The sequence below is a fragment of the Oryctolagus cuniculus genome, chromosome 9 (assembly GCF_051225735.1).
Source record: "Oryctolagus cuniculus isolate XC-2025 breed Fujian yellow rabbit chromosome 9, ASM5122573v1, whole genome shotgun sequence".
NCBI classification, from domain to species: Eukaryota; Metazoa; Chordata; class Mammalia; order Lagomorpha; family Leporidae; genus Oryctolagus; species Oryctolagus cuniculus.
In genome coordinates, this window is record NC_142875.1 from 34744100 (window position 1) to 34770729 (window position 26630).

A 26630-nucleotide genomic window follows, 5' to 3' on the forward strand; every position below is an offset into this window, starting at 1 on the left:
AATCAGAGCTAGAGACAAACTCTATACGTGGATATGAGGGAGTCTTCAAGAAGCTCACAGAAAATGCTTAGTATGAGATGCACGCATGAATTTCAGAACTGCATGTACCAAAATTAACTCACACTGACTTACTAGAACATGTCTGAAAAGGATCTAGTTTGAGGATCCAAGAAGGGTAAGAGGGTTTAAAAAGATCAGAGCAACAAAACTCCTGCTAAAATTGAGCAAGATTAAACATCAAATCTATGGTGAAGCTTGGGTAGAAGCATGGAGAATCACTAATGCTAGATCAACAAAAACAATGCCCCAAAAATCAGCAATTTACAATTGGATAACTCAGCCTAAGATAAGACAAGACAACACTGAAGGTGAAACCCACAGATCATTTCCATCAATTTAAGAAAAATAAAACTTGCCTCTGCCCTAATTGAAAAGGACTGGTAAGTAACAGCAGAAATAATAACCAACACCACAGGCATTGCAATTGTTTCAGCTAACACTATTTTCACTAGAAAACCAAAACAGCAAATTTTTTGCTCCATGGAGGCCAAAATTGTTGTGCCCAGATCAGCTGCAGACAAGAGCAAAGCCTTCAATGTAAGTTAACAACACATGGAATCAATGTCAGGAAATCTTTCTTCCAAAAATTATAATAGGAGCAGAAATTGAGCATGGCCAGTACAATCCTGAAATCAAAACAGAATCAAAGCAAAGGACAGCAAGAGGTGGAAGCAGTCTGATCAAAGCAAAAGCAAACCCCACGGATCAGGAGCACAAGTCCTGGCAGAAGTGTTCTGGAATTCTCACAGCTTTCTGCTTGTTAGCTTTGAGATGAACAATTTATTAGGAGCATGTTTTGAGAAATTAGCCAATGCTTTAGCAGAACAATGCCCAGGAAAGTTTTACCAAAAAAGGCTCCACAACAATGCTCCTGTTCCTTCCTCTCAAACAAGGGAATTTTTCAGGAGTTTTAATGTAAAATCATTAAGAAATCATCTCCTAAATTTATAGTCCTGATTTGACTGACTTGTTAACTAATCTTTAAAAAAAAAAAAAAAACCGTAAAGGGCTCTCATTTTTTTCAATTAATAATATAACAAAGACTACACTTAGATGGTTTAATTTCCCAAGACATAGTTCTTGCCGGCGCCGTGGCTCAATAGGCTAATCCTCCACCTTGCGGCGCCGGCACACCGGGTTCTAGTCCCGGTTGGGGCGCCGGATTCTGTCCCGGTTGCCCCTCTTCCAGGCCAGCTCTCTGCTATGGCCAGGGAGTGCAGTGGAGGATGGCCCAGGTGCTTGGGCCCTGCACCCCATGGGAGACCAGGAAAAGCACCTGGCTCCTGGCTCCTGCCAGGATCAGCGCGGTGCGCCGGCTGCAGCGGCGGCCATTGGAGGGTGAACCAGCGGCAAAGGAAGACCTTTCTCTCTCTGTCTCTCTCTCTCACTGTCCACTCTGCCTGTCAAAAAAAAAAAAAAAAAAAAAAAAAAAAAAAAGACATAGTTCTTTAGAGATGGAGTAAATGATGGTATTATCACTGACAAAATATCTTGAACTTAACAGATTATGTTGAGAAATAAAGTTTAAATTTTTATCTTTTAATTTCATTTCCCCATAAACTGAAGTCCCTTCATATGCTATATTTTATATACATACAATAAAGTTTAATTTACAAATAGGCATGATAGGAGATTAACAATAAAGTGGAACTATAACAATATCCTATCATTAAAGCTATTTAAGATTTATGAAATTTTTTCTGGAATTTTCCCAGTTACTATTTTTGGACCACAGTTGACTGTGTAACTGAAATGCTGGAAAACGAAACTATATGTAACAGGGGAATACTGTGTCTCTTTGAGATCTATCCTTCATAATCATGTTTCATGTTCCCAATTTCCTACTAAAGTTCCTATTTTCAGGCAGCAGATATTTAATACATTCAATAAATATTATGCATGCATGTATTGGCAGAGGGTGCGTAGAAGAATTATAAGAAAACAGATAGTCTTACAGCCTACATCTAGATCCTGAGTTTAACAAAAACTGGTGTGAAAAAGTGAACCTAAGTGAGTATGAGAATAAATTACCTTCATTATGTGTACTTTTAAGCAGCAAGAAGGCAGACAGACATTAACTGCTATTAATTTTAAAAATTGAGCTTTCTCTCCAATTGTTTACTATAAAAGTTTATATATTATATATATTTATATATATATAGTGTGTGTGTATATATATATAGAGAGAGGGAGAGAGGGAGAGAGAGAGAGAGAGAATGTTGAAAATAGTGTCATGAACACCTGTATGCTTTTCACATACATCTACCAGTTGGTTATTTCCTGTTGCCAAATTTAATTCATCCAAATGTACACATTTGTTTTCTTTAAATAATATAAAGGATAAAGACATCTTAACACTTTAAAAGTATGTGGATTTCCTAAAAATAAGGAAAGTTTGGTAGAATTATATCATCTTCACATATAAATTGAGTATCATAATCCATAAAAATTTTTCCAAATTTTTCCAATTTGTTTCAAGAATGTCTTCCATAAATTTCCTGCCCAAGCACAATCCAGTCAAGGTTCATGTATTATACTGGGTTGCTATGTCTCTAATCTTAATGTGCATGCATCAGCCTCTAAAACCAAACTTTTTAAGCACCAAGTCAACTTCAAAGTTTTAATTCTGAAATCTGCTCTGAAAAATAAAGTTTTGCAAATGTAAATATTTAGGACAAGATTCCTCTGGGAGCTAAACTGTAATCTCATTGTCCCAGACCATCTAAAAAAGTACACTTACTGTCATACAATTCAAAATGTATTAATAAACACATATCTTAAAGTTCATAGAATCAAAAGTAATGAATTATTTCTGTTGTCAGAAAGATCAGTTTTCAAGGACTGACATGCAACATGAAACTAGAGGAATAGACTGAAGATTTTACATGAGTTGGTAAATAAAGGGAAGCTTTAGGAACAAAAGAGCCAACAGCTAGATCTAGCTACTGACAAATCCAGCCACACCCTAGAAACTACAAGAAGATTGTACAAGATTTAGTCATTTTTGATATCTGACAAAGTATCCTAAACATGCTCCTCTTAATCTGAGGACTCTCAGAAATATGTCAACAACTGTAATGAGCCATCTCTTTTGCTTACAGCCAAGTTAGCTACAATGAAAGCAGTCAATAAACATATGTGGACCTTATTTTCAATTATTTTAAACAGATCAATGAATTAACAACTATTTTCTCCTATCTGTATTATTGAGACAATTTAGAAAAAATATTAGATAAATAGTTCAACATTACCATTCTTATTCACAACTTTGTCCCAATGACATTTTGTGGCAACAAATGAAAGTTTGGGTATTTGAACCATATGTTAAGTTTAACAGAAAAACGACATGGAATGGGGGAACAACTTTTATTCAGTACATCCACCCCGTACAATGTAACATTCAGTATTTCATTTGTTCCTTGTACTTAGGTTGGGAGAATGCAGACTAGATAGTTCGGAGTAAAATTATACCTGTGTTCTAAGCAATAGGTATTATTTTTTCACATTTTACAGATAAAAAAACCAAAGCTTACAGACCTGAGAAACTTCCATGTGAAAGGCTGAATGACAGGAGATGACTGGAACTCGGGGGCTTTTGGACCCCAGAGCCTGTGCTCTCCATCACTGAGCGAGTCAGTCAGAAGTGATGTCCAGGGGACTGCCACTGTGGCACAGTGGGTTAAGCCACCACCTGTCCAGTAGGAATGCCAGTTCAACTCCCAGCCGCTCCACTTCCAGTTCAGCTCTCTGCTGAGCCTGAGAAGGCAGTGGAAGATGGCCCGAGTTTTAAGGCCCCTGCCACCTACATGGGGGACCTGGATGGAGTTCCAGGCTCCTGGCTGCAGCCTGACCCAACCCCATCTGTTGTGTTCATTGGGGGAGTGAGCCAGTGTATCGAAGACATTCTCTCTCTCTCTCTCTCAGTAAACAGATAAATCTTTAAAAAAAAAAAAAAATTTATGTATTACTTGAAAGTCAGAGTTACACAGAGAGAGAAGGAGAGTCAGAGAGAGAGAGAAAGGTCTTCCGTCTGCTGGTTCACTACCCAGATGGCAGCAATGGCTGGACCTGTGCCAATCCGAAGCCAGGAGCCTCCTCTGGGTCTCCCACGCGGGTGCAAGGGCCCAAGGACTTGGGCCATCTTGTATTGCTTTTCCAGGCCACAGCAGAGAGCTGGATCAGAAGTGGAGCAGCTGGGACTTGAACCAGCACCCATTATGGGAGGCCAGCACTGCAGGCGGCAGCTTTATCCGCTATGCCACAGCGCCAGCCCCAACAGACTCATCTTTTAACAAAATAAAATTATATTCAGAAACTGCCTCTGTATGCTATTATTCTTTGAGCACAGAGGCCAAACTAAACCTATCACAAATGGACCCTGCTCTGTGGAATGTCTCCAATTTCCTATAAGAACTATCATGCACAGGTTTCAGGGAAACCTAATCTTTTACAAAATAGTCTAATAATTGAACACCACTTTTCTAAGGTGTGACCAACAGTAAAGAGGAAAAGGATCCCACTGAGGACACTAATCTGAATGCAGAACTAGCGTCTTCAACAATGTAACTGAGAGGTCCTCAAACACCTGATTGAAACAACTTCAGAGAAAGTGCTCTCTCTCCATTCAGTATGATGATGCTATGATTTCACTGTGGTCCTGGAATACAGCATATTTCTAATATGATGAGCCTTCACATGTTAGTGACCATGACATTCTTTAGCTACCACTCTTAAGCTTTAAACCTGGAAACACATACACACATGAAAAAATTGTGAGTATGAAACGTTAAATATTTTCAATTCATCTCTCAATTATCATAAGAGCACAGAGGAAGACAAAAACTAAAACTGTAGTAACTGATAACTAATACAATTTGAATTTGGCCTTGAAATATTTTTAAATATCCTTTTGGATCATTTCTTGGCCCAGCTTTGACCACCATTTGACAAATGGTGCTATATAATTTAAAATTATAACTGTAAGATACAAATTACATTTTAGTGGCTTGTATGAGATGGGATTTGTGAGTAAGGATTTGGCTGATCACTAGTATAAAAATATAATGGACTTAGAATTCTACAGGATTTATCTCTATAGCTCTTGGAAGCAAAGGAGTTTTGTTTTGGGGAGTGGGGGAGGATAACATGAAGAGGAAGATGGGAAAAATATGAAACACTGACACAATCCAATCCATTATGTTTATATTAAAACCAGTCAAATTCCTATCACTATGTTCCTACTCTTACCTCGATCTTAATTCTAGATGACAGGAAGTCACAGAGAAATATACATCCCACACTTCCCTTAAATCTGGATGTGCAAGACAGCATCCTCTCCAATCCTCACTTGGCAACACTCTGTGCTAGGAACAGGCAGCAGGGGGTGCAAGTCTGCACGAATGGGGAGATGCAACTCACACACAGGCTCCACCATGAACTCCTCAGTCTATACCATCCCACTTGTGCTACAGCTAGGTGCCCCCTACTCATTGAGCCCACTAAATCAAAGGAGTATTCCTGAAGTTGTGTGTGTGTGTGTGTGTGTGTGTGTCTCAAACATGTCATCAGAAGCAAGTCAGTTATAGAGGAACCAAACAGATGAAGTCTTCAGGATGAACTTAACCACAAACACTTACCAAATATTTACAGGAATCTTCAAATCACGTCTTGACCATATTCAAAAGATCAATGTATACCAAATACCAAAAGGGGTACACAACCTACCTCCATTGGTCCTATTTGGTTGCTGATCTGGAGTTTGGGCTTGAGGTGAATAATACTGTTGCTGCTGGTAATTATTTGAAGGAAAATACTGGGAACTGGGGCTCCTCCTACACTCCCGAATGCTGGAGAAAGTCTGTGAGTGAGGAATTCCTCTTTGGAAAGGTGAACATCTCGGAAGACGAGGCTGAGGTGGTGGCAAATGGTCAAATTCTTCTTCATCCTCCAGACTGTATCGGTCATATTCTTGATCACTACTTGTCCCCTTTTTTCCTGAACTCAGTGACACACTGGAACTATGTCTTGACACAGATGCTGAAGTAGAAGCATAATCTTGCCTGAGACCTATAGAATAGCAAACAGTTTTATTTATTTATCTACTTATTTATAAGGCAGAATTATAAAGAGAAAGGGAGAGACGACAGAGACATCTTCCACTTGCTGGTTTATACCCCAAATGACTGCTACTGCAGGAGCTGGGACGATCCAAAGCCAGGAACCAGGAGCTTCCTCCAGGTCTCCCATGTGGATGCAGGGGCCCCAAACACTTGGACTATCCTCTGCTGCCCTCCCAAGCACATTAGCAGGGAGCTGGACTGGAAGTGGTGAGCAGCCAGGACTTGAATCAGTGCCCATAGGGGATGCCAGCATTGCAGGTGGTAGCTTCACCCCCTATGCCACAACACCAGACCCAGTAATATTATCTTACAAAGTTGTTCAATCTAGCTAATGTTAAAATTATAATTAAATATTTGATGAAAATGTGTGCCTCACAAATCATTCCATTACTCATTATCTTGTTCTTTTATTATTATTTACCTATCAGACATCTAATATTAGACAATTCTGTTTGCAAAAAGATTGTCCCAATTACAGTGAAGATTAAATATACTTATTATAGCTCAGCAGTCGGTATCTCAGTTTCTCCCCACAAACAAACCCTTGTCAAATCTGGAGACATTTAGGGACAGAACTTAAAAATTAACCATCATCATGCATAGTTTGCTAGGAATTAAAACAAAAATAATCAAATCTTGTTCATATAGAAAGTCAGTCTACTCTCCATCCCCAGCTTTCAAAGTCAAAGAGAAAGGTACAAACATTTTCTAACAAGGTCATCTCTTTTTTGTTCATTTTTTTACTAACATTACCTCTTTCAAAGCACACTGATGCTTCAGTACTTCAATGGTTTTAGGCCACACCATCTAAAAATACTGAAAGTTTCTCGCTATTTGACTCACTGGAAAAACCACAATTTTCTTAAAGTAGTCTATTCCTGATTATTTAACTTCTGAAACTGACATCCTATCTCCTAGCCATATATTTTTATAATGAGCACATACAGTTACTGTTATAAAATAACTTTTTCCCTCAAAATGTAGTTTATTAAATCCTGCATAAGCATTGTTTCTCATTATAGCCTTGACTAATTCTGAAAGCAGGAAATTATGCTTAAATTATAGTTGGCTGTTTCCACTTAAATTGACCTAAAAAGGTAATCCCAAAACAAGCTTACCCCAGTGCTGTGATCTTTATCATATTGTCCCTTTTCATGCAATTAGTGACCTTCAAGTAGCTTACTTTCAGATTATCTTTGTAATTTTATTGCACAACCAGCAGTGAACCATCCCATTTCCAAGTATCTCCATTTCCACAATTATTTGCATTTTTTTCAATAAACTGAGCTTGGCTTTGGCACCAGCCATGATAGGAATTTGGGGGATGAACTGGCAGATAGCTCACGTGGTCTCTTTTGCTTTGGACACTATGTGTCCAAGTGTGTATGTGTGTCTTTCTTTACCTCTCAAACTTTTTTTTAGATAATACTGTATACTTTGAACTGTTTCTCCCAATGATAATATTTTTCAAAATTACAAACATGACAGCCAGGGTTTTGATGGTGATATATAATCCCTCTACCTTATTCATATTCTTCCCTCTTACACTCATGTGTGTTAGTATCAAGTTCTTTTGTAGTCTTATTACCTCCAAATTTATCATCTCCCAGACAGAACAATAAACAGTTCCAACACCACGAAAATCTCATGCTGCCCTCTGACAACCACATCCACCATTCTCTCCCCCTAACAACACCCCATGTCAATCCCAACCACTAACCTATCATCCAATTCTATAATGTTGTCATTTCAAAATGTCTTATAATTGCAATTGTACAATGTTCAATCTCTTATGATCAGTTTCCTTCACTCATGGTCTCCTGGAGCTTCATCTGAGATGTCTCATGGATCAATACTCTGTTCCTTTTCACCACCGAGGAGCACCCACTATGGTATGAATGATAGTTTAACCATTGACCTGTTGAAGGACATCTAAGCTAGTGCTTCTTTGGGGTTATGCTAAGAACGTACATAGGAAGGATTTTGTGTGAACCCCAATTTCCAGTGTTCTGGGCTAAATGCCCCAGAGTGCAATTTGCAGGACCAAATCTAAGTTGCATGTTCAGCATTTTAGGAAACTGCCAATCTGTTTCCATGGTGGTCATACCCATAAGCTCTATATATAAATGCATTAAGATCAGCAAACATCCTAACACTGATTTCTCATGTGTGTAAGATGCATATAACTTCCCTACCTACAAGGTGGAATGAGATAAAGTATCCAATTGTTTGCCTGCTACCCGAGGAGAAATGGCTGAACCTCTCCTTACATACACAGTATTTCAAGTGGGAGTCTCACTTTTCAAGTTTAAAAAGGAGAACATACTTTCTTCTTGCAGACGAGCCATGATTTGAACATCAGTGAGGTCCTGTAATTTATAACCCATGGAAATCGAATCATCCTCCAGTTCCGAAGTACTCAGCTCACTATCAATGGATGACTGAGGACTGAGAGGGGAGCCTCTGGAAGTATAACCTAGAACGCAAAGGAAATACACTTTATTAGTCTAAAGAACTGATATGTACAAATGCTTTACAATTCCTGTCTACATATATATATAAACATTAAGCAATTTTACCTGTTTTCACAATGTCACAAAATAAAGAACCCATCACCATTTCATGGTTAGACGAAAAGCGCAACTTCACATGTTGATTCCTATACCAAAACCTTTTGTCCACTGTCTTCAAATTCAATTTGCACAATTGAAAAAAAAAAAAAAAGTCCCTCTATGTTATAGACTGGAAAATTCTTTAAGAAAGTAGATTTCATGTTTTTTTTAATCACAATAAAACTTCACATATGCTAAAATCTGTATCCCATCAGACGAGGTATATATCTAAAAGGCATGGCACAAGAATACATACCCATGTGTACTTTTAATAATAATCAGACATACTTGTCTCTGACCATAACTGATACAGCTCTTGAAGTTTCATCCAGCCCATTCTTTAATGGGTACAAACAATAGTGCTGACAGAAATATCATACATAAGAGACACATGTACATGCAGAGAGCATATACAAAACCTTCATTTAGATCACTATATACTCACAGGAGACTTGCAGTCACCCATGAAAGTGCAACAGAAAAAAATGGCTTTAGATACAAGAACTGTGGAAGAAAGGGTCCAAATGGAAGGTGGTTGAGAATCACACCAGTGCTGGAATAGGTAAGAAATTTTAAGCCCCTCATCCCATAAAGACACTATGACTACATTTTTTCAACATAGCCTTGGCTTTGAAAGCTACCACAAAACTTTTTTCTAAGATAATATATAAAGGCTTACAATCTTGAGTCACAATAAAAATTACTAAATTGTGTCTGAAATTTTTTAAAAGTACACAAGGCATTTGGAAACATGAACTCCCTAAGTAAGCTTTTGCTGAAGAGGGAAGACAGCCTACTACCAAACTGAGAGCAACAGATCAATGCCAGATCTTGTACCCAAAGTGGGCATGTGGTACAAACTCACCATTAGAATCACATTACCCCGTAGCTTTTCAGTGAGAGACGGATAGTTAAGCAGTGTTAAGCGACTGAAATACAAAGCAAGCAGCTAGTCAAGAGCTGAAATATTACCTGTTCTCTCGGGTGTTAGTATTGCCTTATTGGAGGTTTTAGAGAAGCTGGGAGTATTAATGCCATTGCTATAAGGGCTGAGTCTTGCAACAGGACTATAAGGAAAGGGCAGTGAGGCAGTTGAGGAGAAGAGACTCCGCCATCGGCTTGCTGTCACAGAGCAGAAAACAGCAGTAGTTAGCTAAGCAGAAGCAGGTGCCCACTCCACAAGACAAAGGGAAGAGACTGGCAACAAACAAGACAAGACAAAGCAACTTTCCATAACAATATCCTAGTGGACTTCATTTCTCTAAGAAAAAAAAATACATAAAAACAAGCAATTTGTGAACTAGGCTCTTATTTACACATTCATTAAGAAAAAGTAAACCCATTAAGAGAAAATAAGTCAATTGCACTTTCAAAGCAGTATAAAAATGGAAATTTTGATTTATGCATTAGAAATGTTTTCTTTTTCTGAAAAAAGACTTGCTTTGTAATATAAAAGGTTAGTGTCAAAAGAAAAAAACTCAAAGAAACTAATCTTTAGCAATTGTGGGAAATGTTACTATTTTAACTATTCAGTCATATTTTTCTAAGGTTTTCAATTCACTTAATATCAGAAAATGCTGAGACTGGTGCTTTGGCATAGCTGGTTAAGCTGCTGCCTGCAATGTCGGCATCCCATTGACGCCAGTTTGAACCTCAACTGCTCCACTTCTGACCCAGCTCCCTGATAATGTGCCTGGGAAATCAGTGGAAGATAGCCCAAGTGCTTGGGCCCTGAACCCATGGGAGACACACAAGAAGCTCCTGGCTTTGGTCTGGCCTAGCCCCTGCAGCCATTTGGAAAGTGAACCAGCAGATCAAAGAGCTCTCTCTAAATTTGTCTTTCAAACAAGTAAAATAAGCCTAAAGAAACAACTGATCAAAAATCTTTTATGTAAATTTGTTCTTAGATAATGGGAGAAATCTAAAAGTATTACTGTAATATATAACAACAGTCTGTAAAACAGAAGGGCATCTACACCATAACTTCATGATAGTCATTAGATGGCAGCTGTAGAGATCACTGGTAATCTTGAATATTTTTCAAAAATGTGCAAATTTCCACATTGAACACACTTACATAGCTTTTAACAGAATTGTACATATTAAATACTATTTTGACATTGATTTAAAAAAGGAATTGCACTAACAGTATGATCTAATTCATATATTAACTTGACTGTTCTAATTAATATACTTCCCCCTTCCAATATTGCCATCTTCTTGATATCGGAATTCTTAGGATCACAAAAAAGGATCCCAAGTCATAAAAACTTGAGTAAATCACAACAATGTGACTTACTGTCCGTTCTCAGAATATAAGTCACTGGGCTACTCAAAATCCGTTTCTCAGAAAAGCAATCTGGAAAGCAGGACATAGGGAACAGACTAAGAATGTAAAATAGCTTAAACTTCAATCACTTTGTTTATATTTGCTAGAAATTTGACAAAAATTGAAAAACTGTTAAATAAAAAAAAAGCTGCTTTGAAAAGCATCCCCCACATTACTTTCAATGAGCAATGCAATGAGCACTCAACCAGCTCATAGGTGCATACCAATGAGTAGTGGGACACGAATTATCAAGAGAGTCATTAACTCCAAAGCTGGATTCTTAAAATCCTTGAAAAATATCAAGGTAATATAAAAGAGCAAAAAATGTTTCCTTTTACTTCAACAAGATTTCTTAAGATAAAAACCAATGCATTCCAACAATTACATATGAGAAAACATTTTATGTTAGTAAAAGAACAATGCAACTACATTCACAGCAGTAATGTTTATAATCCATATGTTTTGGAAGGAGACATTGCCATGAAGTCCAGTTCCCAACTGACACCAGTCACAGACATCCCTTATCCAACATGTAATCTACTATGGTTGTACAGCTCTCCAACCTGAGCCCCAGCATACTCCCAGTTCCTTCATTTCCACGTAGCCTAACACAACTCCACAGCACACTGCAAAACAGGGTTAATATGCACACTCTTAGATATTTCATGTCTATCATTCAGAATTTCTCATGAAAAATTCTATTGTTTTATTTCAAAAGGTCAATAGTCCTTTGTGACTGCTAACTAACTTAACAGATGATGCTATTTTATGGCAGTCTGATCACTTGCCAGGCAAATTACAGCGACTGTGTGTTCTCACCCACAGATGCAGGCGACAACGCATCCCAAGTAAACAGCATTCATTACTCCGCACAATAACTACTGTGACCCAGCCTTCTAGCACAATGACACAGTTATTGTGGCTATGACAGCGAGATCCCAACTGAGAACACAATTAGCATCTATTGCAACAAAGAATGTTCTACATTGTTCTCTGGCATTGAAGCTGTGAAGCAGGGGGAGGAGAATTATTGTACAGGCACGCTAACAAAACAAGGATGCCCTATTAGTGGCTGAGGTTGCAGTGCTGGGAGTTGGGGGAGGAGCGGAAGCCATTGCATCCTAGATATTCTTCACTATGTAGCTAAAGAATTTTATCAGGAAGCATTTTTATAAGGAATGAAAAATAACTTACTGAAAGGATAACTGATTCTTAATTTTTCTAAAAAAATTCGTCATATAATGTGAAATTATTTGAGAGATTTAATGATGACCAAAATGACCCCAGAAAAAAGACAATTTTACCAAAGGAGAAAATGGATGACAAATTTCTGTATAATCACAGTTAAATTTTCCTATATTTCTATCCCAAGTTCCATCTGTAAGAAAAAGGCCCTCTTTGAAATGGCATGGACTACGTATTTTTTTTTTTAACTTAATTCCAATCCCAATCCCTAGAAGCATGAGACACAATGATTTGTCGATTAAACATATCACACTTAACTTGGCAAGGTTTTCTTTCTCAAGCGCCTTAACCCATACTACTTCTCAGAACACATCTGTCTGATGCTCTCTGTACTCCAACTCCCTTAATCCAGACCATCATTACCTTACCGCAAACCTATTCACCAAATTGTCGGTCACCAGCTTGGTCCTTAGCAAGCCTCTTCTGAAGATCCCAAGTTTCTACTGAAGTTGGACATGATTTTAGCTGCAATTACCATTGTTAATTAAAGTATTGTAGTGGCTTTTCATTAAATATAAGGTCTTAAAGGTCCTTCAGATCATCTCACTACTGCCACGCTTATCCACAACCATGAGTCTCATTCATGCTCACTTCTCAAATATTTCTGTGGTGACCCTGTCTGGTTAAACTTTTACTTTGCCTCTCTTGTCTAATGGGCATTATCCACTGACAACAATGTGATAAAGTACTAAGTTGTACACTGATATCTCATCTTTCTGCAAAAAAGAGTACAAAATGGCCCATTATTTTCATACATCTATAAAGTTGCCCAACTTAATAAATTAAAAAATACCTATTATACATAACAAAAAAAAAACAGATTTGATAAATGTGCCAGTGATAATATCAATAAAATCACTAGAACAAAGGTGACGTGATGGGTTTAAGAACGTAACTCTCCAGACGTCACTGTTTTGGCACAGTGAGGTAAGCCATCAATTGCAATGCCAGTATCCCATATCAAAGTGCCAGTTAGAGTCTCAGCCACTCTGCTTCCAAACTAGCTACCTGCTGATACACTTTGGAAGAGAGGGGAAATGGTCCAAAGGACTTGGGCCCCTGCAGCTCACATGGGAGACCTAGGCAGAGTTCTGGGCTCCTGGCTTCAGCCCGAACCAGCCTCCATCTTTGTAGCCATTTGGGGAGTGAACCAGTAGACAGAAGATCTATCTGTCTATGTGTGTGTGTGTGTGGGGGGGGGGGGGTATTTATGACTTTGCCTCTCAAATAAATCAATAAATCTGATTCTTTTTAAAGGACCTAGCTTTAATTCTCCACACTGAAATTTACTTTGTTGACAAAGTTCCCACAATGACATTCCTACCATCTCTTGATCATCTTTGCCTAGACTCATAGTAAATACATGAAAATTTACATTTGTTGAACATCTCTTTCCACATAACCAAAATCAAATTTAAGAAAGCCACATGACTTAATTCACATAAAGGGAAAAAGCCACAACCTATTAAAATATTAGTGAGAAATTCATATGGAGACATGAGACCCCCAAATTGCTAAAGCAATCTTACACAACAAAAACAAAGCCAAAGGCATCACAATACCATATTTCAAAACATACTACAGGGCAGTTATAATCAAAACAGCCTGATACTGGCAAAAAAAAAAAAAAAAAAGAGAAAGAGAGAGAGAGAGAAGAAAAAAACAGATGGGTAGACTAATGCAACAAAATAGAAACTCCAGAAAACAATCCACACATCTATAACCAACTTATCTTTGACAAAGGAGCCAAAATCAATCCCCGGAGCAAAGACAGTCTCTTCAACAAATGATGCTGGGTAAACTGGATCTCTCTGTGCAGAAGTCTGAAGCAAGAACCCTACCTTACACCTTACACAAAAATCCATTCAAAATGAATTAAAGACCTAAATCTACAACCTAATACCACCAATTTACTAGAGAACATTGTGGAAACCCTGCAAGACATTGGCATAGGAAAAGACATCTTGGAAAAGACCCCAGATGCACAGGTAATCAAAGCCCAAACTGACAAATGGGATTACACCAAATTGAGAAGCTTCTGTACTGCAAAAGAAACACCCAGCAAAGCCAAGAGACAACTGACAAAACGGGAGGAATTATTTGTAAGCTACACAACTGATAAAGGATTCATATCTAGAATCATAAAGAGCTCAAGAAAATCAGCAACAACTAAACAAATAATCCAATTAAGAAATGGGCAAAGGATTAAACAGGCATTTTTCAAAAGAGGAAATTCAAATTGCCAACAGACACATGAAAAAATGCTCAGGATCATTAGCCATCAGGGAAATGCAAATCAAAACCACACTGAGGCATCACCCACCCTCCCCTCCATTAGAATGGCTTTCAATTAACAAACAACAAATGCTGGAGAGGATGTAGGGAAAAAGGTTCACTAATCCACTGTTGGTGGGAATGCAAACTGGTACAGTCACTGTATGGAGATACCTCAGTAATCTGAATACAGACCTACCACATAACCCAGCCATCCCACTCCTAGGAATTTACCTAAAGGGAATGAAATCACCATATGAAAGAGTTATCTGTAACCCTAATTTTACTGCAGCTCAATTCACAATTGCTAAGATATGTAATCAACCCAAATAACCATCAATTGAAGGCTGGATAAAGAAATTATGATGTATCTGTACACCATGGAGTATTATACAGCAGTAAAAAAAAGATTTGAAATCCTATTGTTTGCAACAAAATGGATGAAACTGGAAACCATTATACTTAGTGAAGTAAGCCAGTCCCAAGAAGATAAATACCAGATGTTCTCCCTGATCAATGGTAACAGAGTACCTATAACAGTATCTATAAAAGTGAAATTGATAATTTGTGATATGATGATTTTGTACAGCCCTTGTCTCAACTGTTGAGGAACAGTTTTTTTTTTCCACACTATTTGTTGACCTCTTTACTTACTATAGGGTTAGTCTTGTGAGTATTAAAATTACCTAAAAACAGATCTTTGTTAAAAAAAAAAAAAAATAAGGGAATAGGAGAGGGTGGGAGTGGGCAGGAGGAAGAATAGGGTGTGAAGAATCACTATGTTCCTAAGTTTGTATGCATGAAATACATGAAGTTTGTATACCTTAAATAAAAGTTTTCTAGGTAAAAATAAGAAATCAAAAAAATAATCTTCAAAAGCTCAGCACTGCATTAGAACAAAAGAATTCAGTAATAAGCAACACTAACATATCTTTTTTTTTTTTTTTTTTGACAGGCAGAGTGGACAGTGAGAGACAGAGAGAGACAGAGAAAAAGGTCTTCCTTTTCCATTGGATCACACCCCAATGGCCTCTGTGGCCAGCGCGCTGCAACCAGTGCACCGCACTGATCTGAAGCCAGGAGCCAAGTGCTTCTCCTGGTCTCCCATGTGGGTGCAGGGCCCAAGCACTCGGGCCATCCTCCACTGCACTCCTGGGCCACAGCAGAAAGCTGGACAGGAAGAGGAGCGATCAGGACAGAATCCGGCACCCCGACTGGGACTAGAACCTGGTGTGCCGGCACCGCAGACGGAGGATTAGCCTATTGAGCCGCGGCGCCAGCCAACACTAACATATCTTGGATACAAACATTTTCATACTGTCTTCTCACTGTATAGTTTAATACCTAATAACACCTGGTACATAGTGTATACTCAAAAAACATTAAACATGGTCAAGATTCTGAAAGCTGGCTAATACTTCCTTACTCCAAATCATCCTACCACTCCTACTTTGAGAGTGAAATTATTTTACTAATTTAAGTTTAAAGTAACTATAACTTAGTATAACATCTTTGAGACAAAGGCTAGCCTAATTGGGCATTTCAAACCAACTAGAATCGTGGTGAAGAATCAGAACACTTTAATACCTCCTAATAAACACCAAGTTGTTGAACTTCAGATTTATCAATCGTCTAGCTTGCAGCTAAATGACTGTACTTTACTGATGTCTAGAAACTGAAACTAGGATAACACATCAAAATCGAAGGAAAGCCACTGTCTAGGTAAGCCGGTTCCTCCAATGCTGCAGTGCACAGTTAAAATGAAGGATTGTGCCAAGCATAGTCATTGGCAATAAACCACACAGGAGAACATATTCCTTGAAATCCTGAAATGCTACCATTTTTAAAAATCAAAGTTCATAAAATAACCACATGCATATTTAGCAAGATTTCCACCTGCATACACTCTGCTGTCAACCATGCAGCAGCCAAGTTGTCTAAGTCGGGTGAAGAAAGCCCAGAAGTCAGGACTTCTTCCAATGTCTTCTTTTTTCCATTTTTAAATTTTAATTTTTAACAACTTCAATATGATTTGTAGACAGAAGTCCAAGAACATGATATTCCCTTCTTCTCTCCCACCCTCCTTCCTTCTACCTTTTTTAGTTTCTGAGATAACATTTTAAATTCACATTGCAGTAAAAAGGCTTAATACTTCACCAAATAAGAAGCTGAATAAGTAAAAAGCAAGAAGATCCTAGTTTAGTGGGAATATAGACAACAGCTATAATCAATAATGGAATGGAAACATTATCACAGTGAGGTCACATGTCTAACCAGGGGCAAGCTGTTCTGGAAAGCCAGCCCTTACCACCTCTTATCCTTTTTCCTTTCTCACTGGAAAACGAGATCCTAAAAGGCAAAACTGCAGCTGGCAGAGACCAGGGCTCACTCTCAGCCTGCTACATTCACTTTCTTGCCCTTTGAGCCTAGCAAGTGGCCTAAAATTATCAATCACTTCATATTGGTCCCTGAAGGGTGAAGAGATTGGTCTAAAGCAGGCTTAACCATCTTCTCTTCAGTTTTTAATAATTCTGATAAGAATCCATTAACAACAAACTTTAGGTGGGTGGCACCAAAATTGACATACTATTTTCCAAGTAAGTCAGTTTTGTATCTTGTATCCCCTTGCCCATGGCTCTTTTCTCCACCAAATTTCCATTTTCCTCCACTGTTCCATCATCCAGGTTTTGCCTTGAGGAGCTGGCAAACGCCCATGTATCTGAGCCATAAAAAAAATAAGTACTCCTGAATGATGCAGCTACCTAACACTGACAAACCACATCCAAAGACATCTCTTCATTCAATATTTACCAACAGACAGCAAAAAACTGAAGGTCAGTAGTTACCTAAACATCTTTAATATACACAGCAGAGAACATTTCCAATTGCTCTACAGTCATTCTGTAAAATTTGCCTGGCCACTAATGCTCCTACCTTTTAATATTAATTTCTCTATCACTGGAATAGGAAACTGGTGTTGTACCTTGAAAGTACCAGGTGCCACACAGTGACAGGAGTACAATATGGTAATGATTCTCTCCTTCCCATTTCAGTTCCTAAAGAGAAGTTACTGAAGACAGCACATGAGCTGGAGAAAAATATCCTGAGTATATAAAAGCACCATAAAGAAGTGCACTCAAGGCCAAGTAAAGATGACGACTCACTTTCTGAGAAAAGCCAAAAACTTCTCCAAAAGACATTATGTTCCATATGGCCCTTAAAGGCTGAGAAGCTTATTTCCTGGGATACAAATGTCATTATAGACAGAAGTGACACATGGGCAACCATGGAGGCATACAATCAGGGAATGTTGGGACTAAAGCACGGGGTATATGAGAAAGGAGTTAGAACTGGAGGGTTAGGATTAGATTCTGAACTGTTCTATAGTTAGATAGATAGATAGATAGATAGATCACACTCTGATATAAAGACTTGATCAGATTTGTATGGTTATTATATAAATATCTATTTAGATGGGCTAAATGGACACAGAAAATGAAGACTTCACCAGCGGATGGGACACATACATAGCTGGGACATATACTGGTGAGACAAGGAAGTCCTGAACTAAAGCATAATCAGAACATTTGGAAAGATCAGGTTAAATAAGCCACTTCTGTGCTAAGTGAAGCTATCCCATGAGTCAATGAATATAGAAAGTGGAGAATAGGAGGAAATCATAGCTAACACCATTGTTACTAAGATACCAATACCACCAAGAATGTGAGACAAGCATGCTTGGAGAACAAAATGAATTGAACTCTAGACAGTTATTGGACATGCCAATGCACGGGCATCTCGTATGGAGTTAGAGTTCAAGAAAGAGGGTTAGAGGGAAAGGGATACTGGGCACATCAACAAATAGGTGTTAGATGAGGCCACAGACATGAAAAAAATCACCCTAGAAGAAAGTGTAGAGAAAAAGAGGAGTTTAAGAAGGGAAGAATTCAACATGGAGGAAGAGTCAGGAGAGGATGCAGAGAAGGGTCCCTCAGGAAGAGGACTTCAGGAAATTCAAGGTTTGCTGGAACCCAAGAAGACTGAAGCGGAAGAGTTTCAACACAGAAGCTGTAGTCAAGAGTGGCCGAGAGATCCTGAAGGATTGGTAGCACAGCTGATTCACCGCTGAGAGCAGACTCCACTAACAAGGTATACCAACAGGTCAAACAGATACAACAAGAGGGTGAAGAAATCTTTGGATAGAGATTTAGCTGTCAAAGTAAGGAGAGATAGGGTTGTAGCTCAGAGTCCAAGGCTCAAGGGAAGACAGGACAGTTTTTTGGATCAAGGTGACCTGAATGTTTATACACCAAGAAGGAAGCAGTGAAAAAGGAAGCACTGAAGTAAGATCCTAGAAATGAGAACAGTGAGACAGAGATGAGCTGGAGGGAGCAGCCTCGGCCAGGGGAGGGGTCTCTTCCCAGAAATGAGGAGGAAGAGACAGTGAGCATACAGAGAATGCAGGAGATGGAAAAAGTTTTTCTTAATTATTTTTCTTTGCTTATTTTTATTTACTTGAAAGACAGAGAGACAGATTTTCCACCTGCTGTTCACTTCCCAAATGCCTGCAACAAGATAGAGCGAGGCCAGGCCAAAGCCAGGATCTCCATCTGGGTCTTCCACATAGGTGGCAGGGGTCCAACTATCTGAGCCATCACCTGCTGCCTCTCAGAGTGCACATTAGCAGGAAGCTGGAATCAGGAGTAGAAGCCGGAACTCAAGTCCAGGTGCTGTGATACGTGATACAGCATCCCAAAGAGCATTACCATATACCCACCCCAAAGGTGGGTTTTGAGGCTCCTTTTAACACTAAGAACACAATAAACAAGCTGAAACATTAGAGGCGAAAATATAGAGTCTCCTGTAGTAATGGCCTAGAATGATCACCACTGGAAACAAGAAAAAGGATTAACCGTGGAAAAGCAGAAGCTATGGAGAGTATATGTCTAAACAATATGATTCTCAAAACGTAAGCCTCGATTAAACATTCGAAAATGTCCAAAACTGTCTGCTCATCCTGTAAAGGCTAAGTCTCAGGGGTACAGGTTTACATACTTCACATGTGGATATGTGTTCACATGCATGGAGGTGGCATATTCATCCTACGTAAGAGGCAAACAAACCCTAGTGACTAAAGGCAATCTTAGGGCGTTTTAGATATCCTGGGTAAGATCTGGGTCAGGATGGGTCTCTAAGACTGTGTTCAAGTCGGGAAAAGGCAAAGATGACAGCAACACGCTAACACAGTGGTCAGCAGACACATTCTGTAGAGGGCCAGCTAGTAAATTTGAGGGTCATTCACAAGTTCCCAGAAAGAACAAAGGAATTAAGAGGCAAGTTTATCTTGGGAAGTGGGCATTTAGTCTGGTGGTAAAGATTCCATGTACTCCATCAGAGCACAAGGGCCCATTTTCCAACTCTGACTCCTGACTCTGGCACCTCTGAATGCAGACCTCGAGAGATAGTGGTGATGACTCCAGTAACTGGGTTCCTGCCACCCACACTGGGGATCTGGATAGTTACTGGCTCCCAGCTTTGAGCCTGGCCCACCCTCAGTCATGGCAGGCAACTGGAGAGTGAATCAGTGAATCATTTGTTCATCTGTTTAATAACTTCAAAAAATTTCCAAAGTTACTTTAAAATCTATATGTAGTATTTTCATGTTGTACATTTTCCATGACTTTTTAAAACCTCTGGTATTTTAGGCTTTGCCATTCATATGGTCACAACTACCCACGGAGACATCACAGCATGAAAGCAGCCAAAGACAAAGTATAAATAAGCAAACATAGCTACGCATCAGAACTTTGCTGATGTATCCCGAGAATTGAATTTTTTTTTTTTTTTGGACAGGCAGAGTTAGAGAGAAAGGTCTTCCATTTTCCGTTGGTTCACCCCACAAGTGGCCGTCACGGCCTGTGGGCTGCAGCCAGCACACTGCGCTGATCCGAAGCCAGGAGCCAGGAGCCAGGAGCTTCCTCCTGGTCTCCCATGCAGGTGCAGGGCCCAAGCACTTGGGCCATCCTCCACTGCCCTCCCTGGCCACAGCAGAGAGCTGGACTGGAAGAGGAGCAACCAGCACAGAATCCGGCACCCTGACCGGGACTAGAACCCAGGGTGCTGGCGCCGCAGGCGGAGGATTAGCCTGGTGAGCTGCAGCACTGGCCGAGAATTCAATTTAATGCAACTTTCATGAGTCATTATGTAGTATTCTTTTGATTCCACCCCCCCCATCATTCGAAAGTGTGAAAATAGCACATGAGCCATAAAAGGGGCAAAACCTAAATACAGCCTTAGTTTGTCAACCTTTGAACTAACAACTTTAATATTTGCTTGGGAAAATGCACAGGTCCGAACTACACTCTGAGAGTCAAAGTGACTAATGTCAGGTGTTGAGACATAACGATGGCTTGTATACTTCTTTACTGCAATTTCCCAAAATGTTGTAATGAAGACCAACTGAAGACTAAGAGGACATTGGAGTAAAAACCCGCAAATCCGAGTTCCACTCTCTATCTTGTCACGTGCTAGGCTAGTTTTTTGAGATCTGGAGCAAATCGTAACATCTTAATGTTGTCGTGTTCTCATGTGAAATAAAGGTATGTTTATGGGATGGTAAGTATAACAGTTGCAGGAGTAAAAGATGAAAGTCTGCACTTGCAGGCATAAAGCATCTTGTAAAAGTCCTAGTAAATTACAGAACAAGAGTACACTACATTCTCAGAGACCATGTTTAGAAGCTGAGTAGAATAGTCTGTAGGAACTTTCCACTTTTCCTAATTGTTAGGGCATTTAAATTAGTCTTAGACCGTTTATGCCTTTCCTTACAATCTAACTTAGTCCTCTCAGAGGTGACCAGCTGGGAAACAAAGTATAAAACTGTGACCCTTCAGCAGCTGAATCAGGATGTGTCAACATTTTCATTTATCCAAGAACATCTCATCAGAGGAAAAAAAAATCATAATGCCACATTTTTTAAGATTATAGTTTCTTCAAAATCCAGGTTCCCAAGATCCCATCTTAACTCATAGTGATGTTCATTACCAAGGAGTCTTGAAAAAGGGAAAAGGAAGCAAGGCCAAGTGAACAGGTTTCAGTGCTTCAGCTTTATTCTTTACGTAACAACTGGCAGACCAGCCTCCACTCCAAGCCGAAGAGGAATCCAAGGACACACTCCTTTACTAACACCCATTTCCAGTTTGGTCTGAGACTGTTGAAGGTCCAGGAGACTTCAGCCCTTTTACTACCTTTTATTCTCACTGAAATTGGCAGGAAGTTTCATTTAGACCACAGCATTTTGACCTGAACTCCACAAACCACTAGAGCAGGAAGAGCTTTGTTTCCACAAACCATCTTCGAGTACAGACTTCTTAGGTGGCCAGATTATCTTTTTGCATGCCTACAGTCTACAGAAATGCTTGACACATAGATGAGCTCGAATGTGTGCACCAAACTGAACCAAAGGAGCTAAAAGCTTAGGGGAAGATAGCATGATACTGATTGGCTCTGATAAGCTCCGACTAGAGACTTTCAAAAAAGGTTTCTAGTGAGTCCACACGTTCACAGTATGTGAGCACTACAGACTTGGCTCCAACCTGAGCAACCTCCCTGGAGCAGTAACATATGGTCTGCAGCTTATCTGAAGCACTGTTTTTTATTGGGGAAACCTGAGTAGCATTAATTTCTCCACAGTACTCTGTGACCCAATAAGCATAAGGGGTGTGGGAAGTCCTGCTGCTACTCTGAAACAGGTGTTCACAGTGTTCTTTTCCTGACAAACATAAAATAAATAGGGCTTGGCTACACTCTTCATATTCTACCAGTATTGTCAAATGGAAAATTAAGGATTATTTAAGCAGAGTAGTCACTGTGCCCAAGAGTCCCAACCCTCAAATTATAGCCAGAGAAATCTAGATGGTTAATTTGAGTATCTTCCTACAGTTCCCATTCAACCTATGATGACCTATGTAATGATTTAAAAATCAGCAACCAAGATCCACACATATAAGGACTTATAGTCCCAGAATATCATTGTTCAGGATATATAAATCATTTTCATAAATTCACTTTTAAGAAATATCTAATAAATTAACTTATACAACAAGCATCTAGAGTAATCCGGAAAGTCACTTTCAATATTAGGATTAAGGTTTAAAGTGTATTTGGTTTGAAAGTAACTAAGGGATTATATATGTCCCTGGTGACTGGCGGGAAGTATTTAATAAATATGTGTTGAAATGAGTTACAAAACCTCACCATGTTTAATAAGGAGTATCTAATCACATTTATTCCATAGGGATCATAGCTTTAACATTATTCTAATTACTGAATTTCATAGGTCAAATATTTCTTAGTTCTTATTAACATAATCTTAATGGTTAAAGTAGCTAATCATGAACTGATTAGATTTCTACTCAAAAACTTAACTAGCTACACAAACACACCTTCGTACTCTTCCTTCACTGCCATTCTTGGTTCCTTTCAGGGAACTTTAAGTAGGAAAATGATCTAAAGTTATAACTAGAAAAATTAGTTCAGAAAAGGGAGGTTCTCTGGACTGTCAGCTTGTTTCCACTTAGTCACAGGTCAGAACTGAAGATGGGATGCCAACTGTAACAGCGAACAAAGCCAGTGTTATCTATGGCCACAGGGATCTCTTCAACTTCACAAGTCATCATCAGACTTCCCATCTGCAATTAATAGGGGAGATAAAAGAAATCTAACTTCAGTAGAAATTGCACTTCAAAGGCATAATTAAAAATTTTCTACAGAAGCCATTTGACTCTTAAATCTATGTCCAAAATCAAATTTAAGGACAGTGAACAGGGCACAGGTTGTGAAGAGGCCTGTGTGAAAACAATTGACTGTGAGAAGAACAAGGCAAAACAGCAACCTAATCATCTGTCAATGATGTGATGCCATCCTAACAGTTGTTTCCAATTTAGATCACAGTCACAATGCAAAATCCACGAAAACGTAGAATAGCTTCCAAATTCTATATAGCCATCACAATGACATACATGGTATAGGAACTAATTCTATGAAGAAACAGGTTAAGTAATCTCGTATCTGAAAATAATGGAGTCCTCTCCCAGAAAACAGTCTTCATTCACATCTATGATTGTGCCGTGTAGTGGGAAATCCAAGTCCAGTTACCTACCAGGAAGCACCGTAAGTCTCTAAGTGGAAGGGTGGGACCACAGCTGTGGCATAGTGGGTAAAGTCTCCACCTGCATTGCCAGCATCCCATATGGGCACCAGTTCGAGTCCCAGCTGCTCCACTTCCAACCCAGCTCTCTGCCATGGCCTGGGAAAACAGCAGAAGATGGCCCAAATCCTTGGGCCCCTGCACCCACGTAGGAGACTGGAAGAAGCTCCTGGCTTCGGATAGGCGCAGCTCCGGCCACTGCAGCCAACTCACTCACTCTCTCTGCCTCTCCTTCTCTGTGTAACTCTGACTTTCAAATAAATAAATAAAACTTTTAAAAAATAAAATGGAAGGGTGATGAGAACAAAATTCAAACAATCCTTTTCCATTATCTCCAGAGCGCAAAACATCCTTCTATTTGTTTTGTGAAGGAATTCACTAATACGTTGGATTCTCAGGGTCACAAATGAGTCATAATGACAACAGTTCTCAATTCTCATGTTAATGGGATATTAATACGAAGAGAAAAAATTCCATGTACTTCATAGATATGTATTCTTAGAATACATTGGTACTTGCCTTCTTCCCTTCCTTTCTCCCTCTCCCCTTCAATATTTGAGATAATATTTTTCATTTACATTATAGTCAATGTTTAATGACCCACTAAATTCAACAAGTAAAAAGATAAAAACACATCATAGTGTCAATTTGTTAAGTCAACAACAGGAGTCACTGTGCACTTACTCCTCATGTAGGATCTTTGTCCTTAGTGTGCTGTACATTGAGATTTAATGCTATAACTAGTACTCAAACAGTATTTTTCACTTTATGTTTCTGTGTAGGAGCAAACTGTTGAAATCTTTACTTAATGTATGCTAAACTGATCTTCTGTATATAAAGAGAATTGAAAATGAATCTTGATGTGAATGGAAGGGAGGGGAGAGGGAGTGGGAAAGGGGAGGGTTGCAGGTGGGAGGGAAGTTATGGGGGGGGGGAGCCATTGTAATCCATAAGCTGTACTTTGGAAATTTACATTTATTAAATAAAAGTTTAAAAAAAAAACACATCATGACTCAGTGGAATATAGGCAAGAGCTATAAACAATAAAATGAAAAGATGTCCAAAATGCCTTTCTTGCACTCAAGGACACAATATATGTGGCTAATAGTCCAGTGGCAGAAAACAACCACTCATTTTGAGAGAGGATAGAAAGTAAATATAAAACTTAACCAATGGAGGCCGGCGCCGCAGCTCACTAGGCTAATCCTCTGCCTTGCAGCACCGGCACACCGGGTTCTAGTCCCAGTCGGGGCGCCGGATTCTGTCCCGGTTGCCCCTCTTCCAGGCCAGCTCTCTGCTGTGGCCAGGGAGTGCAGTGGAGGATGGCCCAAGTACTTGGGTCCTGCACCCCATGGGAGACCAGGATAAGTATCTGGCTCCTGCCATCGGATCAGTGCGGTGTGCTGGCCGCAGCGCGCTGGCCGCGGTGGCCATTGGAGGGTGAACCAACGGCAAAAGGAAGACCTTTCTCTCTGTCTCTCTCTCACTGTCCACTCTGCCTGTCAAAAAAAAAAAATTAAAATTAAAAAAAATTAAAAAGTAAAAAAACTTAACCAATGGAAAAACTATTTGGTCCTATAACTAACCAGCTTATGATTTCATTAAAATAAACACAAGATAAAATACATGAGAGTATCTTCAAAATGTTTGTAGAAAATGTGTTATCTTTTAATTCTACTTTTCCAAAAACTCTGAAGGACTCTCATACATTAGGAAAAGAGACTCCTGGTTTATATCCTTATCTAGCCAGAACTACCTACCAGGAATCTTATTTATTGGAACTCAAGGACAATTATAAACTTAGTATATAACTAAGTAGACAAACCAAGTTTCACCTTGTTGGTATTCGATTTCCTGCCATGAAAGGCGAGACATTGGGTACACGTATACTCTTTCCATTTCCACTTTCAGATTTGATAGCTCTTTGACATTGTTGAGGTTTATGATGGTATTTTCATTCTGTCACAGTTGATTAGTTCAGTGGAAAAAGTGATCATAAATGTGATCAAAGGGAAATAAAGTCTTTCGCACTGGGTCACAACTAATAGGTGGAGGACATCATGAGCCTTGAGAGTGAACTCATCTCTTGATTTCTGTGGGTCACCTCCATAGCCATTGTTCCATGGATCGAGAACTTTCTCCTTGTACTGTTTCTACCATTAAGGGAGAGTACATACACTGGTAAAAACTTCCTGAATCTCTACCTCAAAGTCTGTCTCCACATACTGTTTGGGTACAGAATTATATTCTGAAAATAACTTTCCCTCAAAACTGGAAAGAGAATATTCATTTCTCACCTAGCATGCAATTGTAACTAATGAAATAGCCGAGGTCTATTACATAGTAGATAAGCTATTTCTTTGAACATTCTCTCCTTGATCCTGGAAAACCTGAAATTCACCCAGGAGATCTAGGTGCAGCTCTTTTCTCATCTATTTTAATGCATCCCAAAATTGTCTTTTTTCAGCTCGAAGAAACCTTCTTCCATTATTTCCCTTACTATCTGCTCTTCTTGCTTCTAGAACTCCTGTTAGAGATCAGAAGTTCTGGATCTATTTCCCATGTCCCCAAACTTCTTTCATATTCTCCATCTTTCTTGCTTGGAGACTGCTTTTGACTTTCACAGAAGTAGTTCGGTTATTGGCCTTGCCTATCTTTATTTCAGTTCTTTCAAGAAATTAAATGACTTAAATGATTTGATTGCTTCTTTTCCCAGCAGTCTGTTTGAAGAGTATATTCTTAAATCTGAGTCCTAGGTAAGAGTTAGGCACAGCAGTTAGGAT

General features: G+C 39.1%; 1 protein-coding gene across 7 annotated transcripts in view; it reads right to left on the minus strand.

Annotated features, from left to right (window-relative positions):
- Positions 1-26630, minus strand: part of SLAIN1 (SLAIN family member 1) — an 82109-nt gene that overhangs the window by 26235 nt on the left and 29244 nt on the right. For 4 of the 7 annotated variants that reach the window (XM_089303535.1, XM_008260074.5, XM_089303534.1 and 1 more), the window contains 3 exons: positions 9764-9913; positions 8506-8655; positions 5785-6126 (listed from right to left, as the gene is read on the minus strand). In XM_089303535.1, the coding sequence (XP_089159661.1) occupies positions 5785-6126; positions 8506-8655; positions 9764-9913 (642 nt within the window). The remainder of the gene's footprint in view (positions 1-5784; positions 6127-8505; positions 8656-9763; positions 9914-26630) is intronic. The other 3 variants (XM_089303536.1, XM_008260075.5, XM_089303537.1) reach the window with 1 other exon arrangement.